The sequence below is a fragment of the Budorcas taxicolor genome, chromosome X (assembly GCF_023091745.1).
Source record: "Budorcas taxicolor isolate Tak-1 chromosome X, Takin1.1, whole genome shotgun sequence".
In the NCBI taxonomy this organism is placed as follows: domain Eukaryota; kingdom Metazoa; phylum Chordata; class Mammalia; order Artiodactyla; family Bovidae; genus Budorcas; species Budorcas taxicolor.
The window spans coordinates 75,633,717-75,652,344 of NC_068935.1; the positions used below are offsets into that span (position 1 = coordinate 75,633,717).

The following is an 18,628-nucleotide window of genomic DNA, read 5'->3' on the forward strand; positions in this document are numbered from 1 at the left end:
GATTCTGGGATTCTCTATCAACCCTATGACTCCCCAAGGAGAAGGTGGCACCTGTGGTTTTGTCAGGTCAATTTTTGATGAGCCAGCAGAGTGACCTATGGTGTCTGCCAGCCCAAGCTTCCATTTCGATTCTCCCCCAGGCTGCTTACTGTGGTGGATCCAGCTGAGACTGGCAGGACACAGGTAAGTACTCTGGATGGGGGTCTTGGAGAAATTGGGGGCATTGTACATACAGCTTGACTGTTTCCCTATCCAGGAGGAAGCAGAGAGTTTGGCTTTTTTGTCCACATGTTCTATAGTGGACAGGAGTAGGAGCTATGATATCTGCAAACTAAAAGGTTCATATACCATGACCAAGTGGGATTTATCCCTGGAATATGAGGGTGGTTCCATGTAATAAACTCAAATAATACATCAACATCCAAAGAACAGAAGATAACACCACAAGACCGTATCAATAGATGGAGAAAAAGCAGTTGTCAAAATTCAACAGTTTCATCTTAAAAACTTCCAGCAAACTAGGAGCAAATGGAAGATACCTCTACATAATAAAGATTACATATGAAAAACCTACAGATAACATCATACACAATGGTAAAAACTGAACGTTTTTCCTTTAAAAGCAGGATTAAGACAAGGATGCTCACCTCTCACTACTTCCATTTAACACAGTATTGGAAGTCCTAGCCACAGTAAGTAGGCAAAAAAGAAATAAAAGTTATCCAAATTGGAAAGTAAGAAGCAAAACTAACTCTTTTTGCAAAATGGCATGATCTCATATATATATATATATATATATATATATATATATATATATATATATATAACCCCCAAAACATCATTTTAAAAAAAACTATTAGAACTAAAAATGAATTAACTAAAGTTATAGGATGCAAAGGGCCTTCCCCAGTGATTCTTTGGTAAAGAATCTGCCTGCAATGTAGGAGATGTGGGTTCAATCCCTGGGTCAGGAAGATGCCCTGAAGGAGGGCGTGGAAGCCCATTCCAGTATTTTTGCCTGGAGAATCCAATGGATAGAGGAGTTCATAGGGTCGCAAAGAGTCAGACATGACTGAACCAACTGAGCATCCACACAAGCACAGAGTACAAAATCAACAAACAAAAGTCATTTGCATTTATATACATTAGTAAAAAACTATCTGAAAAGGAAATTAGGAAAATAATCATTTTGTGTCATAGTACCACTAAGAAAAAAATTTTTAGAAATAAATTTAACCAAAGAGGTGAAAGACTCATATACTGAAAACAACAAAATATTGCTGAAAGTGATTAAACAGGACTCAAGCAAATGGAAAGATGAATTGTGTTCATGGATTGCAAGTTAATATTGTTAAAATGTTAAAATGTTTCTCCCCAAAGAAATCTGCAGACTTGATGCAATATCAAAAATCCAAAGACATTTTATTTATTTATTTTTTGTAAAGGGTGGAATTTAATCTTTATTTACAGGACACTGCAAAATATGAAATTCCACATAGAAATAAGAAACCCATTGAGAGGAGAAGCTTCATACAGTATGTACAATTTGGAACTGTTCAAGTATAGTTTTGTTGTAAAAAGTGCTACAATAAAAAACCACATTTAAAAAGAGTCCTTAGTAGAGAAACAGTAAGACAAACTTATACCAAACATAGTACACAATGAACAACTTTAAGCCTCAGATGTACATCTAAAAGTTGAACGTCCCAGCAGAGCCATCCTGCACTTGGAATGTATAGCCTTCAGAGGTAGTTTCTGACACAACATTTTGATCTTCCTCTTCCTCTACAGAGAAATACTTCTTGATCAAGTTTAATGAAGCTTTGTATAGACTCATTTTCATGGTTTTGTAGAGCTCCAATTTTGTCCAAACCTCCACATTCTTCAATCATTATACTAAGTTTCTCAGTTTCACCTAGTTTCTCAGCAGCCCAAAAGATATTTGAAATGGCATCCAGAATAACCAGAACAATTTTGGTATCTTTTGCAGTTAGGAGGTTCATCAATGGTCCTATTATGCCACAATGAACAAGGTACACGATCTGCTCAACAGGTCTACCACTTGTATAGTTGTTCACAGCCCATGCGGCTTCCTTTTGTGTTTTAAAGTCTGCCTTTGAGAGAAGGCCAACAAGGAACGGGACTAATCCATGATTCATAACTTGTTGTATCTGGTCCTGGTGGCCAGCTGTGATGTTTGACATTGTCCATGTAGCTTCCTTCTGAATATTAGTTTTGGAGTTTGTCAGCAGGCTTGGAAACAAGGCAAATACTCCTGCATCTATTACAACCTGTGTTTGTTCATCTGTCCCAGTGACAATATTTCCTATGGCTCTGAGCACAGGAGTCACAGTTGGCAATTCAGTAGCCCAGAAAAGCTTCACAAGTTGGGGTACAACGCCAGTTTTCACAACCATTTCAATCCACTCATTTGGACCATCAGCAAGGTAGGAAATAGCCCAGCAGGTATCAGCTAATATTTCTGGATCATCGTGATGCAGGAGATGAACTAAAGTAGGAAGAATCTGCTCAATAGCCTTTAAGGGGGGTGCAGGATTCTTACTGCGACAAAGATTTGAAAGCATCCAAGTAAGATTACGTAAGTAACCACATGCTAGAGATGATATATCAGGGACAGCTAGAAGTGCCAATAGCGGATCTACTGCACCATACTTGATAACCAAGTCTCAGAAAACTGAACCATCACCTGCAATGTTTCTTAGAGCCCATACAGTTTGTTCACTGATGTGAGCATGGGGAGATGCCAACAGAGAAATGAATGATGGGATAGCACCTCCATCTACCACAGCCTTGGTCTGATCTGATGTCCCAGAAGCTATGTTAGTGAGGGCCCAAGCAGATTCGAACTGAATGGGACTACAATCAGTTCTTCCCAAGAAGGACACAAATTTTGGAATCAAAGCAGCCCAGATTATGTTATCAATAGGGGGCTGTTTTTCCCCAGAAAGCAATTTCATAGCAGCTTGAGTAGCTTGGAGCTGGCTTTCCAAATTGTTGCTGTTTATGCCTTTGACAATATCATCAACAGACCAATTTACAGTGCCCTGGTTGTTGCAGTTTTCCTGCAGTGGAGAAGGAGCATCATCAGGAAAGGAGCCGACATTTCTCCTTTTCAGCATCTGGTCATCCTTCTTAGCTTTCCTTAGCTCCACATTAACTTCTATTCGGTGACACCTCATTTCTGTACTGTCTTTCCCTTTGTTCTTGAATCTGTTGAGGCAGGGAGCCGGTGAATTAGCATTCTCATTGTGGACATAATTATGAGACAAAGGGAGAAAGCTACACAGCAGGCTCAAGCATCCACTGGAGGCGGTGCACAAGCTGCAGGGCCTGCTGCCTCTAAACGTCCACTACCCAAAGACATTTTTAGAGAAATAGAAAAAACAATTTTACAATTCATATGGAGTCAAAAAGGAACATAAATAGCCAAGCCAATCCTAGAAAGATAAAAGCTCTGCAGGCATCACACTTCTTGATTTCAAAATTCATTATGAAGGTACAAAAAAAAAAAAAAGTATGGTACTGTCATAAAGACAGAAATAAAGACGAGTGGAACAGAAGAGTGAAGAAATAAACCCAAACTTACATGGAGAACAACTCATTGAGAAAGATGCCAAGGATATATAATGGAGAAAGGATTGTCTCTTCAGCAGATAGTGTTGGGAAGTCTAGATATTCACATAGAACAGAATTAAATAGGAGCATTATCTTACACCACACACAAAAGTCAACTCAAAATGGATTAAAAACTTAAATATTTTCATTAAAAAAATACAAGGATATATTGTGCAACACGGGGAATATCAGCTCAGTTCAGTTCAGTTCAGTCGCTCAGTCATGTTCGACTCCTTGCGACCCCATGAATCGCAGCATGCCAGGTCTCCTTGTGCATCACCAGCTCCTGGAGTTCACTCAGACTCACGTCCATTGAATCAGGTATGTCATCAAGTCATCTCATCCTCTGTCGTCCCCTTCTCCTCCTGCCCTCAATCCCTCCCAGCATCAGAGTCTTTTCCAATGAGTCAACTCTTCGCATGAGGGGGCCAAAGTACTGGAGTTTCAGCTTTAGCATCATTCCTTCCAAAGAACACCCAGGACCAATCTCTTTTAGAATGGACTGGTTGGATCTCCTTGCAGTCCAAGGGACTCACAAGAGTCTTCTCCAACACCACTGTTCAAAAGCATCAATTCTTCGGGACTCAGCTTTCTTCACAGTCCAACTCTCACATCCATACATGACTACTGGAAAAACCATAGCCTTGACTAGACGGACCTTTGTTGGCAAAGTAATGTCTCTGCTTTTGAATATGCTATCTAGGTTGGTCATAACTTTCCTTCCAAGGAGTAAGCGTCTTTTAATTTCATGGCTGCAATCACCATCTGCAGTGATTTTGGAACCCCCAAAATAAAGTGAGACACTATTTCCACTGTTTCTCCATCTATTTCCCATGAAGTCATGGGGCCAGATGCCATGACCTTAGTTTTCTGAATGTTGAGATTTAAGCCAACTTTTTCACTCTCCTCTTTCACTTTCATCAAGAGACTATTTAGGTCCTCTTCACTTTCTGCCATAAGGGTGGTGTCATCTGCATATCTGAGGTTATTGATATTTCTCCCAGAAATCTTGATTCCAGCTTGTGCTTCCTCCAGCCCAGCCTTTCTCATGATGTACTCTGCATAGAAGTTAAATAAGCAAGGTGATAATATACAGCCTTGACGTATTCCTTTTCCTATTTGGAACCAGTCTGTTGTTCCATGTCCAGTTCTAACTGTTGCTTCCTGGCCTGCATACAGATTTCTCAAGAGGCAGATCAGGTGGTCTGGTATTCCCATCTCTTTCAGAATTTTCCACAATTTGTTGTGATCCACACAGTCAAAGTCTTTGGCATAGTCAATAAAGCAGAAATAGATGTTTATCTAGAACTCTCTTGCTCTTTTGATGATCCAGCAGATGTTGGCAATTTGATCTCTTGTTCCTCTGCCTTTTCTAAATCCAGCTTGAACATTCGAATGTTCACAGTTCATGTATTGCTGAAGCCTGGCTTGGAGAATTTTGAGCATTACTTTACTAGCGTGTGAGATGAGTGCAGTTGTGCGGTAGTTTGAGCATTCTTTGGCATTGCCTTTCTTTGGGATTGGAATGAAAACTGAACCTTTCCAGTCCTGTGGCCACTGCTGAGTTTCCCAAATTTGCTGGCATATTGAGTGCAGCACTTTCACAGAGTCATTTTTCAGGATTTGAAATATTTCAACTGGAATTCCATCACTTCCACTAGCTTTGTTCATAGTGATGCTTCCTATATTGCATACCTGTAACTTATAAAAGGCAAATCAAGCAATATCACAGTAATCCAAGCCTATGTCCCAATCACTAATGTGAAAAAAGCTGAAGTTGAACAGTTCTATGAGGCTCTACAAGACCTTCTAGAACTAACACCAAAAAAAAGATGTCCTTTTCATTATAGGTGACTGGAATGCAAAAGCAGTAAGTCAAGAGATACCTGGAGTAACAGGAAAGTTTGGCCTTGGAGTACAAAGTGAAGCAGAGCAAAGGCTAACAGAGTTTTTCCAAGAGAACGCACTGGTCATAGAAAACACGCCCTTCCAACAACACAAGAGAAGACTCTACACATAGACATCACTAGATGGTCAACACCGAAAACAGATTGATTATATTCTTTGCAGCCAAAGATGGAGAAGCTCTATACAGTCAGCAAAAACAAGACCAGGAGCTGACTGTGGCTCAGATCATGAACTCCTTATTGCCAAATTCAGACTTAAATTGAAGAAAGTAGGGAAAACCACTTTACCCTTGTACAGGAGGAAGTGATCAAGATGATCCCCAGAAAAAGAAATAGAAAAGTTCAACATGGTTGTCTGAGGGTCTTACAAATAGCTGAGAAAAGAAGAGAAGTGAAAGGCAAAGTAGAAAAGGAAAGATATAAGCATCTGAATGCAGAGTTCCAAAGAATAGCAAGGAGAGAAAGAAAGCCTTCCTTAGCAATCAGTGCAAAGAAATTGAGGAAAAAAACAGAATGGGAAAGACTAGAGATCTCTTCAAGAAAATTAGAGATAACAAGGGAACATTTAATGCAAAGATGGGCTCGGTAAAGGACATAAATGGTATGGACCTAACAGAAGCAGAAGATATTAAGAAGAGGTGGCAAGAATACACAGAAGAACTATACAAAAAAGATCTTATTGACACAGATAACCACGATGGTATGATCATTCACCTAGAGCTAGATATCTTGGAGGGTGAAATTAAGTAGGCCTCAGGAAGCATCACTAGGAACAAAGCTAGTTGAGGTGATGGAATTCCAGCTAAGCTAATTCAAACCCTAAAAGATGCTGCTGCTAAAGTGCAGTTCTCAATATGCCAGCAAATTTGGGAAACTCAGCAGTAGCCACAGGAATGGAAAAGGTCAGTTTTCATTCCAATCTCTAACAAAAGCAATACCAAAGAATGTTCAAACTACCTCACAATTGCCCTCATCTCACACGCTAGGAAAGTAATGCTCAAATTCTCCATGCTAAGCTTCAACAGTCATGAACCGAGAACTTCCAGATGTTCATGCTGCATTTAGAAAAGGCAGAGGAACCAGACACCAAATTGCCAACATCCGTTGCATCATAGAAAAAGCAAGATAATTCCAGAAAAACATCTACTTCTGCTTCATTGACTATGCTAAAACTTTGACTAGTGGATCACAACAAACTGTGGAACATTCTTAAAGAGATGGAAGTATCAGAGCACCTTACCTGCCTCCTGAAAAATCTGTATGCAGGTCAAGAATCAACAGTTAGAACCAGACATGGAAAAATAAACTGGTCCAAAATTGGGAAAGGAGTATATCAAGGCTGTATATTGTTACCCTTCCTATATAACTTCTATACAGAATACATCATGTGAAATGCCAGGCTGAATGAAGCCCAAGCTGGAAGCAAGATTGTTGGGAGAAATATCAGTAACCTCAGATATACAGATGACACCACCCTTATGGTAGACAAATGAAGAGGAATTCAAGAGCCTCTTGATGAAAGTGAAAGAGAATAATGAAAAAGTTGGCTTAAAGCTCAACATTCAGAAAACTAAGATCATGGCATCCAGTCCCATCACCTCATAGCAAATATATGGGGAAACAATAGAAACAGTGGCATACTTTATTTTCTTGGGCTCCAAAATCACTGTGGACAGTGACCACAGCCATGAAATTAAAAGACGCCTGCTCCTTGGAAGGAAAGCTATGACGAACCTAGACAGCATATTGAAAAGCAAAGACATGAATTTGATTACAAAGATCTGTATAGTCAAAGCTATGATTTTTCCAGTAGTCATGTATGGATTTGAGAGTTGGACCATGAATAAGGCTGAGTGCCAAAGAACTGATGCTTTTGAACTGTGCTGTTGGAGAAGACTCTTGAGAGTCCCTTGGACTGCAAGAAGATCAAACCAGTCAATCCTGAAGTAAATCAGTCCTTAATATTCACTGGAAGGACTGATGCTGAAGCTGAAGCTCTATTACTTGGCCCTCCTCATGCGAAGAACTGACTCATTTGAAAAGATCCTGATGATGGGAAAGATTAACGCAGGAGGAGAAGGGGACAACAGAGGATGAGATGGTTGGATGGCATCACCAACTTGGTGGACATGAGTTTGAGCAAGCCCTGGGAGATGTGAAGGACAGGGAACCCTGGCGTGCTAGTCCTCGGGTTAGCTAAGAGTCAGACACGACTGAGCAACTGAACAACAGTTTACTGGGGATATTCCCAGTCTCTTGGTAGCGATGACATCTCCTGGGTTTCTCCACTGAAAATGTACGAACTTTCACTGTAAAAATAAACACACTTGGTGTGTGTATTATACAGATACCTTGAGACTATGAAAATGTCTTATTTCTCCTCAAACTTTTGCCTGCTAATTTTAGCATGCATCAATGTGTCTTGTCTACAACAATTATTACTGTGATATTTGCCTACTTGTGATTTTTATATTTCTCTTATTTCTTCTGCTTTTATTAATTGAAATTATTTTGTAAGGAAGATGTCTCCCCTTCTCCCACTTACTTATTTGAATATTTAATTGTTTATATCAGTATGGACTCATTCATATTATGGATTGATAATTCAGTACTGCCATTATTTATTTTGTTGCTCAAATGGTTCTAGCTTTGGCCTTAAGAACTCCTTCAGGTTGGCTCCCTGTCCCTTCAATAGTGCCCCATTCTATTTCAATATGTCCTTATTTTCTGGGTACCCAGATAAGTACCCTGGTACCCTGGGTACTTATATCTCTGCTGCTCCAGTCCTGAAATCAACCACTTCTTTAAGAAGTTCAGTTCATTTTCTGGGATAGTATTATTTAGAAACCAGTATTTGGGCTCTAGGTATGCTTGCTTCTAATGGAATTTTATTACTCCTGGGCTGTCTCAGTGTACACAGCTAGGAAAGATATGTATGTATACTAATACAAACATCAATATTGAACTATTATCTTTATTATTTTATTTTATTTTTATTTTTTACTTTACAATATTGTATTGGTTTTGCCATACATCAACATGAATCCACCACAGGTGTACATGTGTTCCCAATCCTGAACCCCCATTCCACCTCCCTCCCCATACCATCCCTCTGGGTCATCCAAGTGCACCAGCCCCAAGCATCCTGTATCCTGCATCGAACCTAGACTGGCGATTCATTTCTTATATGATATACATGTTTCAATGCCATTCTCCCAAATCATCCCACCCTCTCCCTCTCTCACAGAGTCCAAAAGACTGTTCTATACATCGGTGTCTCTTTTGCTGTGTTGCATAAATGGTTATCATTAACATCTTTCTAAATTCCATAATATGTGTTAGTATACTGTATTGGTGTTTTTCTTTCTGGCTGACTTCACTCTGTATAATCGGCTCCAGTTTCGTCCACCTCATTAGAACTGATTCAAATGTATTCTTTTTAATGGCTGAGTAATAATCCATTGTGTATATGTACCACAGCTTTTTTATCCATTTGTCTGCTGATGGACATCTAGGTTGCTTCCATGTCCTGACTATTATAAACAGTGCTGCGATGAACATTGGGGTACACATGTCTCTTTCAATTCTGGTTTCCTCGGTGTGTATGCTCAACAGTGGGATTGCTGGGTCATATGGCAGTTCTATTTTCAGTTTTTTAAGGAATCTCCACACTGTTCTCCACAGTGGCTATACTAGTTTGCATTCCCACCAACAGTATAAGAGGGTTCCCTTTTCTCCACACCCTCTCCAGCATTTATTGCTTGTAGACTTTTGGATACTAGCCATTCTGACTGGCGTGAAATGGTACCTCATTGTGGTTTTGATTAGCATTTCTCTGATAATGAGTGATGTTGAGCATCTTTTCATGTGTTTGTTAGCCATCCGTATGTCTTCTTTGGAGAAATCTCTATTTAGTTCTTTGGCCCATTTTTTGATTGGGTCATTTATTCTTCTGGAATTGAGCTGCATGAGTTGCTTGTATATTTTTGAGATTAGTTGTTTGACAGTTGCTTCATTTGCTATTATTTTCTCTCATTCTGAAGACTGTCTTTTCACTTTGCTTATAGTTTCCTTTGTTGTGAAGAAGCTTTTAATTTTAATTAGATCCCATTTGTTTATTTTTGCTTTTATATCCAGTATTCTGGGAGGTGAGTCATAGAGGATACGGCTGTGATTTATATCGGAGAGTGTTTTGCCTATGTTCTCCTCTAGGAGTTTTATAGTTTCTGACTTACATTTAGATCTTTAATCCATCTTGAGTTTATTTTTGTGTATGGTGTTAGAAAGTGATCTAGTTTCATTCTTTTACAAGTGGTTGACCAGTTTTCCCAGCACCACTTGTTAAAGAGATTGTCTTTAATCCATTGTATATTCTTGCCTCTTTTGTCGAAGATAAGGTGTCCATAGGTGTGTGGATTTATCTCTGGGCTTTCTATTTTGTTCCATTGATCTATATTTCTGTCTTTGTGCCAGTACCATACTGTCTTGATGACTGTGGCTTTGTAGTAGAGCCTGAAGTCAGGCAGGTTGATTCCTCCAGTTCCATTTTTCTTTCTCAAAATTGCTTTGGCTATTCGAGGTTTTTTGTATTTCCATACAAATTGTGAAATTATTTGTTCTAGCTCTGTGTAAAATACCGCTGGTAGCTTGATAGGGCTTGCATTGAATCTGTAGATTGTTTTGGATAGTATCCTCATTTTCACTATATTGATTCTTCCGATCCATGAATATGGTATATTTCTCCATCTATTGGTGTCCTCTTTGATTTCTTTCACCAGTGTTTTATAGTTTTCTATATATAGGTCTTCAGTTTCTTTAGGTAGATATATTCCTAAGTATTTTATTATTTTTGTTGCAATGGTGAATGGAATTGTTTCCTTAATTTCTCTTTCTGCTTTCTCATTGTTAGTGTATAGGAATGCAAGGGATTTCTGTGTGTTGATTTTATACCCTGCAACTTTACCATATTCATTGATTAGCTCTAGGGTTTTCTATGTAGAGGATCATGTCATCTGCAAACAGTGAGAGTTTTACTTCTCTTCCAATTTGGATTCCTTTTATTTCTTCTTCTGTTCTGATTGCTGTGGCCAAAACTTCCAGAACTATGTGGAATAGTAGTGATGAAAGTGGGCACCCTTGTCTTGTTCCCGACTTTAGGGGAAATGGTTTCAATTTTTCACCACTGAGGATAATGTTTGCTGTGGGTTTGTCATATATAGCTTTTATTATGTTGTGGTATGTTCTTTCTATGCCTGTTTTCTGGAGAGTTTTTGTCATAAACGGATGTTGAATTTCGTCAAAGGCTTTCTCTGCATCTATTGAGATATGATTATATGGCTTTTATTTTTCAATTTGTTAATGTAGTGTATTACATTGATTGATTTGCAGATATTCAAGAATCCTTGCATCTCTGGAATAAAGCCCACTTGGTCATGGTGTATAATCTTTTTAATGTGTTGTTGGATTCTGATTGCTAGAATTTTGTTAAGGATTTTTGCATCTATGTTCATCAGTGGTATTGGCCTGTAGTTTTCTTTTTCTGTGCCATCTTTGTCAGGTTTGGTATTAGGGTGATGGTGGCCTCATAGAATGAGTTTGGAAGTTTACCTTCCTCTGCAATTTTCTGGAAGAGTTTGAGTAGGATAGGTGTTATCTCTTCTCGAAATTTTTGAATTCAGCTGTGAAACTGTCTGGACCTGGGCTTTTGTTTGCTGGAAGATTTCTGATTACAGTTTAATTTTCTGTGCTTGTGATGGGTCTGTTAAGATTTTCTATTTCTTCCTGGTTCAGTATTGGAAACTTATGCTTTTCTAAGAATTTGTCAATTTCTTCCACATTGTCCATTTTATTGGCATATAATTGCTGATAGTAGTCTCTTATGATCCTTTGTATTTCTGTGTTGTCTGTTGTGATCTCTCCATTTTCATTTCTAATTTTATTGATTTGATTTTTCTCCCTTTGTTTCTTGATGAGTCTGGCTAATGGTTTGTCAATTTTATTTATCCTTTCAAAGAACCAGCTTTTGGCTTTGTTGATTTTTACTATGGTCTCTTTTGTTCCTTTTGCATTTATTTCTGCCCTAATTTTTAAGATTTCTTTCCTTCTACTAACCCTGGGGTTCTCCATTTCTTCCTTTTCTAGTTGCTTTAGGTGTAGAGTAGGTTATTTATTTGACTTTTTTCTTGTTTCTTGAGGTATGCCTGTATTGCTATGAACTTTCCCCTTAGCACTGCTTTTACAGTATCCCACAGGTTTTGGGTTGTTGTGTTTTCATTTTCATTCATTTCTATGCATATGTCTATTATCTTTAAAAGCATGAGTTCATACTGACATCTCTGATTCCAGTCCCTCATATTTTGTTCATTCTTACCTCCCCTCTATCTATGTTTGTCGGCAAAGTAATGTCTCTACTTTTGAATATGCTATCTAGGTTAGTCATAAATGGTTTTTCCAGTAGTCATGTATGGATGTGAGAGTTGGACTGTGAAGAAGGCTGAGTGCCAAAGAATTGATGCTTTTGAACTGTGGTGTTGGAGAAGACTCTTGAGCGTCCCTTGGACTGCAAGGAGATCCAACCAGTCCATTCTGAGGGAGATCAGCCCTGGGATTTCTTTGGAAGGACTGATGCTAAAGCTGAAACTCCAGTACTTTGGCCACCTCATGCGAAGAGTTGACTCATTGGAAAAGACTCTGATGCTGGGAGGGATGGGGGGCAGGAGGAGAAGGGGACGACAGAGGATGAGATGGCTGGATGGCATCACTGACTCGATGGACGTGAATCTGAGTCAACTCTGGGAGTTGGTGATGGACAGGGAGGCTGGCATGCTGCGATTCATGGGGTTGCAAAGAGTCGGACGTGACTGAGGGACTAAACTGAACTGAACTGAATCTATGTTTGTAACTCCTTCTAGCTGTAAGAATTCTAACTATAATTATCTCTTTCTTCTCTATAAGAAACAAAGTTACAAAGTAGATTACAGTATTTGTATATAACTTTTTTTGTATTTAGTCTTACAGTGTCTAATTTCCAAAGTTACTTGCTGTATTAGTTTCCTAGGGCTTCTGTAACAATGTACAAAAACTGGCTTAAAATTGAAATTTATTATTTTACAGTTCTACAGCCTAGAGGTCCAAAATAAAGCTGATTCCTTCTTAGAGTTGTGAAGTATATTCTTTTCCATAGCTTTCTCCTAGCTTCTGACACTTTCCTAGCAATCTTTGACTTTTAGATGTATTACTCCAATCTCTGTCTTTATCTTCACGTAGTACTCTTCCTTTGTCTTTATCTCTTCATATTGTCTTCCTTCTGTGTGTATTTGTCTCTATGTCCAAATTTCCCCTTTTTATAAGGGCATCAGTCATATTGCATTAGAGTTCAAATGAATGACCTCATTTTAATTTGATTACCTGTTTAAAGAAACTGTTTCCAAATAAAGTTATGTTCTAAGATACTGGGGGTTAGTCCTTCAACATAGCTTTTTGGAGAGACATAATTCAATCCATAATACTTGTGTTAGTTCTTTTCTTTCCCACCTGTTTCAGTTATATTGTGATTTTATATTGCATTTTAAGATAGTCATGTACACTTATTGTTTTTATTCAACTTACTTATTTTTTAGGTATGTGAAACATTACTGTAGTACTAAGAGTCAAAGTTATATAAAAAGGCATACTCAGATAAGAATCACTCCTCCCTCAGTCTTACTATTTGATTCCAACTTTCCCATTCTGTCCCCTTTTCACAACCACCCCATGTTGTTAACTCTGTTTAGTTTCTGGTTTATTCTTCCTGCATTTCTTTTTTTACAGATGAGCAAATACACATGGATTTTCTTCCATTTCCTTTTTTTCACATAGGGTAATATAGATACTCTTTTATACATTGCTTTATTCACTTAAATCATGCCAAGTCAGTTCATAGATTGGAAATCATGCCAAATCAGTTCATAAATTTCTCATACTTTCTTTTTTTCTCTTTCTTTTTCATTTTTTTAAATTTTGAAAGTATGATAACACATTTACAGGAGACTTGAAAAATACAGAACAAGGTTACATATAGTTCCACTATAATAGTAGTAGTGCTCAGTCATGTCCAGCTCTTTGTAACCTCAGTGACTGTAGCCCACCAACTCTTCAGCCCATGGAATTTTCCAGGCAAGAATACTGGAGTTGGGGCCAATTTCCTACTCTAGGGGATCTACCCAACCCAGCAATTGAAGACATGTCATGTATCTCCTACATTGGCAGATAAATTCTTTACTACTAGCTCCACCTGGTAAGCCCCATAGTTCCACTATATATTCCAATTATATTTTTAAGTAGGTAAATTAAGATTTTCAGTTCGAGTTTCAATACCAAACTCTCAATAATTAATAGAATGATTACAGAGAAGTAGAAGGATAAAGCCGACTGAAAAAGCAAAACGCTGGGCTGGATGAAGCACAAGCTGGAATCAAGATTGCCGGGAGAAATATCAATAACCTCAGATATGCAGATGACACCACCCTTATGGCAGAAAGTGAAGAAGAACTAAAAAGCCTCTTGATGAAAGTGAAAGAGGAGAGTGCAAAAGTTGGCTTAAAACTCAACATTCAGAAAACGAAGATCATGGCATCTGGTCCCATCACTGCATGGCAAATAGATGGAGAAACAGTGGAAACAGTGACAGACTTTATTTGGGGGGCTCCAAAATCACTGGTGACTGCAGATGGTGACTGCAGCCATGAAATTAGAAGACGCTTACTCCTTGGAAGAAAACTTATGATGAATCTAGACAGCACATTTAAAAGCAGAGACATTACTTTGCCAATAAAGGACTCTCTAGTCAAGGCTATGGTTTTTCCAGTAGTCGTGTATGGATGTGAAAGTGGACTATAAAGAAAGCTGAGCACTGAAGAATTGATGCTTTTGAACTGTGATGTTGGAGAAGACTCTTGAGAGTCCCTTGGACTGCAAGGAGATCCAACCAGTCCATCCTAAAGGAAATCAGTCCTGAATATTCATTGGAAGGACTGATGCTAAAGCTGAAGCTCGATATGTTGGCCATCTGATGTCACAAGCCAACTCATTGGAAAAGATCGTGATACTAGGAAAGATTGAAGGCAAAAGGAGAAGGGGGTGGCAGAGAATGAGATTTTTGTATAGCATCACTGACTCAATGACATAAATTTCAGGAAAATCTGGGAGACAGTAAAGGACAGAGGAGCCTGGCATGCTGCAGTCCATTGGGCTGCAAAAGAGTCAGACATGATTTAGCCACTGAACAACAGTTGCAAGCCATAATGGAGACATGATTAACCTAACAATATAAAATAATTACATACAGTTTGGAGGGTTAAGTAGAGTGATGTGGTAAGTGGAAGTGCATACATGCATGTTTCCATCCAGCCAGCCAGTCTATGTCTTTTGGTTGGTGCGTTTCACCCATTTACATATAAGGTAATTACCGATATGTATGATCCTATTACCATATTCTTAATTGTTTTGGGTTAATTTTGTGTAGGTCTTTTCCTTCTATTGTGTTTCCTGCCCAGAGAAATTCCTTTAGCGTTTGTCGTTAAACTAGTTTGGTAGATTCTCTCCACATTTACTTGTCTGGAAAGTATTTTATTTTTCTGTCAAATCTGAAGGGGATTCTTGCTGGGTAGAGTATTCTTGGTTGTAGTTTCTTCTGTTTCAGCACTTTAACTATATCATGTCATTCCCTTCTCTGTTGTAGAGTTTCTGTTGAGAAATCAGCTGATAACCTTATGGGAGTTCCCTTGTATATTATTTGTCCTTTTCTCATTTCTTTAAATATTTTATCTTTGTCTTTTATTTTCATCATTTTGATTTCCATGTGTCTCCGTGTGTTCCTCCTTGGGTTTATCCTGCCTGGGACTCTGTGCTTCCTGGACTTGGTTGATTATTTCCTTTCCCATGTTTGGGAATTTTTCAGCTATTATCTCTTCAAGTATTTTCTCAGGTCCTTTCTCTTTCTTTTCCTGCTAAGATCCTTATAATGCAAATGTTGGTGTGTTTAATGTTGTCCCAGAAGTTTCTGAGGCTGTCTTCTGTTTTTTTTTTTTTTTTCTTTTTCTTTTTTCTGTATTCTGTTCTGCAGCAGTGATTTCCATCATTCTGTCCTCCAGGTCACTTCCATTCTTTGGCCTCAGTTATTCTGCTATTGATTCCTTCTAGTGTATTATTCATCTCTGTTTGTTCTTTACTTCTTCTTAGTCTTTGGTAGACATTTCTTGCATCTTCTCCATTCTGTTTCTGAGATCCTGGATAATCCTCACAATCATTATTCTGAATTCTTTTCCTGGATGGTTGCCTATCTCCACTTCATTTAGTTGTTTTTCTACAGTTTTATCTTGTCCCTTTATCTGGGACATAACCCCCTGTTGTTTCATTCTGATTAAAGTTTTGTAATGTGGTTTTCATTCTAGCCACTGCGAGTTGTTCTTTTTGCTGCTTCTGTCTGCCCTCTGATGGAGGAGGCTAAGAGTCTTGTCTAAGCTTCCTGATGGGAGGGACAGGCAGTGGGAAAAATTGGGTCTTTCTCTGGTGGGCAGGGCCATGCTCAATAAAACTTTAATCCAAGTATCTGCTGATGGGGGAGTTGCACTCCCTCCCTGTTAGTTGTTTGACCTGAGACCAACCAGCCCTGGGGTCTTTGAACTCTAAGATAGGGTTAACGTCAACCTCCAAGAGAACTTATGCCAAGGGGCCCCTTCCAGAACTGCTTGTTGTTAGTGCCAATGGTCCCTGCAGTGAGTCACTGATTACTCACACCTCCACAGGAGATTCTCCAACACTAGCAGGTAGATCTGGTTCAGTCTTCCATGAGGTCACTGCTCCTTTCTCCTGGGCCTTGGTGTGCACAAGAGTTTTTTGTGTCCTCCAAGAATGGAGTCTCTGTTTTCCCCCAGTCCTGTAAAAATCCTGTAATCAAATCCTATTGGCCTTCAACGTCAGATTCACTGGCGAGTCCCAGTCTCTTTGCCAGATCTCAAAGCTGAGAAGCCTGATGTGAGGCTCAGGATTTTCACAACAGTGGGAGAACTTCTTTGGTATTCTTGTTCTCCAGTTTGTGGGTCACCCACCTGGGTGGTATGGGATTAGATTTTATTGTGTTTGCATGCCTCTTACTGTCTCACTGCAGCTTAATCTTTGTCTTTGGATGTGGGGTATCTATTTTTGGTAGGTTCCAGAATCCTTCTGTTGATGGTTGTTCAATAGCTAGTTGCAATTTTGGTGCTTTCACAGGAGATATGTACACGTCCTTCTACTCTGCCATCTTGAACAAGAAGTGCTCTCATACTTTTTTTTACAACTCCATAGTACTTCTGACAAGATAGACTCCGAAGGTACTCAATGATCTCTGTCTCCTAATGCTCATGCCCTTGCATAATTCCCTTCTCTTGAATGTGGACATTATTTATGACTTGCCTCTAACCAGTGGAATATGGCAAAAGTGATAGGATGTTACATCTATGATTATGTTGAATAAGATTGTAATGACTATCTTTCAGAAGACTACATTGAGTCTCTACCTTGCTGGCTTTAGTGAAGGAAGCCACTGTATGGAGAGGCCCACATAGCAAAAATCTATGGTAACCCTATAGTTGCTAAGGACAAATTCCAGTTGACAATTAGCGAAAAGCTGAATCCAGAAGGATCTAAGTCCTTCCAACAATCATATAAGCTTAGAGGTGGATCTTTCCCCAGTTTAGCTTCAAATAAGTCCCAGTCCTGGCCAACACCTTGATTGCATCTTATGAGAATCTCTAAAGCAGAAGACTCAGCTAAAACATGCCAAGATTGCTGGCTCAGAGAAAACTTGAAGCAATAAACATGTGGTTTTAAAGCCACAAAAATTGTGGTTATTTATTTCACTGAAATGTATAACTAATGCAGTTCTTCATTGTTTAGGTATACCACAGTTTATTTGACCACTCTCCTATGTGTGAATATTTAGGTTGTTTCCCAGTATTTTGCTATTGCAAAAGGATGTTGGAATAAACAACCTGGCACATACATATTTTTATGTTGTTGGAAGTTTATCTTCAGATTACATTCTTAGGAGTAAGGTTGATCAGTAAAATTAAAAGTCATGTATGGTTTTCTAAGATATTGTCAGATTTCATTCCAGAAAAGTTGTACCAATTGGAATTCCCATCAGTGATATATCAGAGTACTTGTTTTCCTACAACCTAAGAAACAGAATCTGTTGTCATACTTTAAAATTTTTGTCAGTCTGAGAGTTGAGAAATAGTATCTCAGTGTGGTTTTAATTTGATTTTATCAAATTATGAGTGATTTTATGTTCCCTCTAGGTTTGAGAGCCATTTGAATTCTCTCTCTCTCTCTCTGTTTTTTTGACTGCACTGCATGGCTTGTGGGATTTTAGTTCCCCAGCCAGGAATCAAACATGGGCCCCTGCAGTGGAAGCATGGAGTCCTAACCACCGGACCACCAGGGAATTCTCCATTTTAATTTTTCTTTTGTGATGTATAAATAATATTGGGAGAACTTGGAGAATGAATCTGTTCTGTATAAAAGGATCTTCAGAGCTCAAGATGAGGTTCAGGTAGTACACTGAAGGTACCAAAGGTTTTGAATACAGCTTATTGAACAAAAGTTCTATGTGAATGAGTCCTTAAACTCTAAAATCTTATCTGAGAATTCTTCTTGTTATTCACATTGAAATAATGTGAGAAGACTGTCTTCAGAAAGCATGCTAACTCGAAGTGGCATAGTAGTGGAAGGAGTAAGGGTTTTGGAGTTAATAAGATCTAGGTTTTATTTCTGGATCTGTTTTTATACTACAAAAATGAACTCTGGGAATTTACCAGACTTTTTTTTAATATGTTAAAAATAGGAATAATAATACTGACTTACACACTTCTGGTGATTGTTGTGAAGGTTAAATATGATAGTGTATATGTGCTTCTTACCATATGGAAGGCTCTTCATAAATGTAAGTTATATTTCTTCCTTTCCCTTTCCCTTATCTCTCTCACCAATCAAGTATAAAAATACCAAGAATAAAAAAAATCACAAAAATAAGTAATACAATTAATGACCCTTCTTTAAGGGCT

The 18,628-nt window shown here is 38.6% G+C and overlaps 1 protein-coding gene across 1 annotated transcript in view; it reads right to left on the bottom strand.

The window, feature by feature from the left end:
* Positions 1-1,690: 1,690 nt before the first annotated feature.
* LOC128069528 (importin subunit alpha-1-like) overlaps positions 1,691-18,628 on the bottom strand; it is a 56,286-nt gene continuing 39,348 nt past the window's right edge. The window contains 2 exon segments of the mRNA XM_052662690.1: positions 1,691-1,829; positions 1,831-3,371. Coding sequence (XP_052518650.1) covers positions 1,691-1,829; positions 1,831-3,371 — 1,680 coding nt within the window.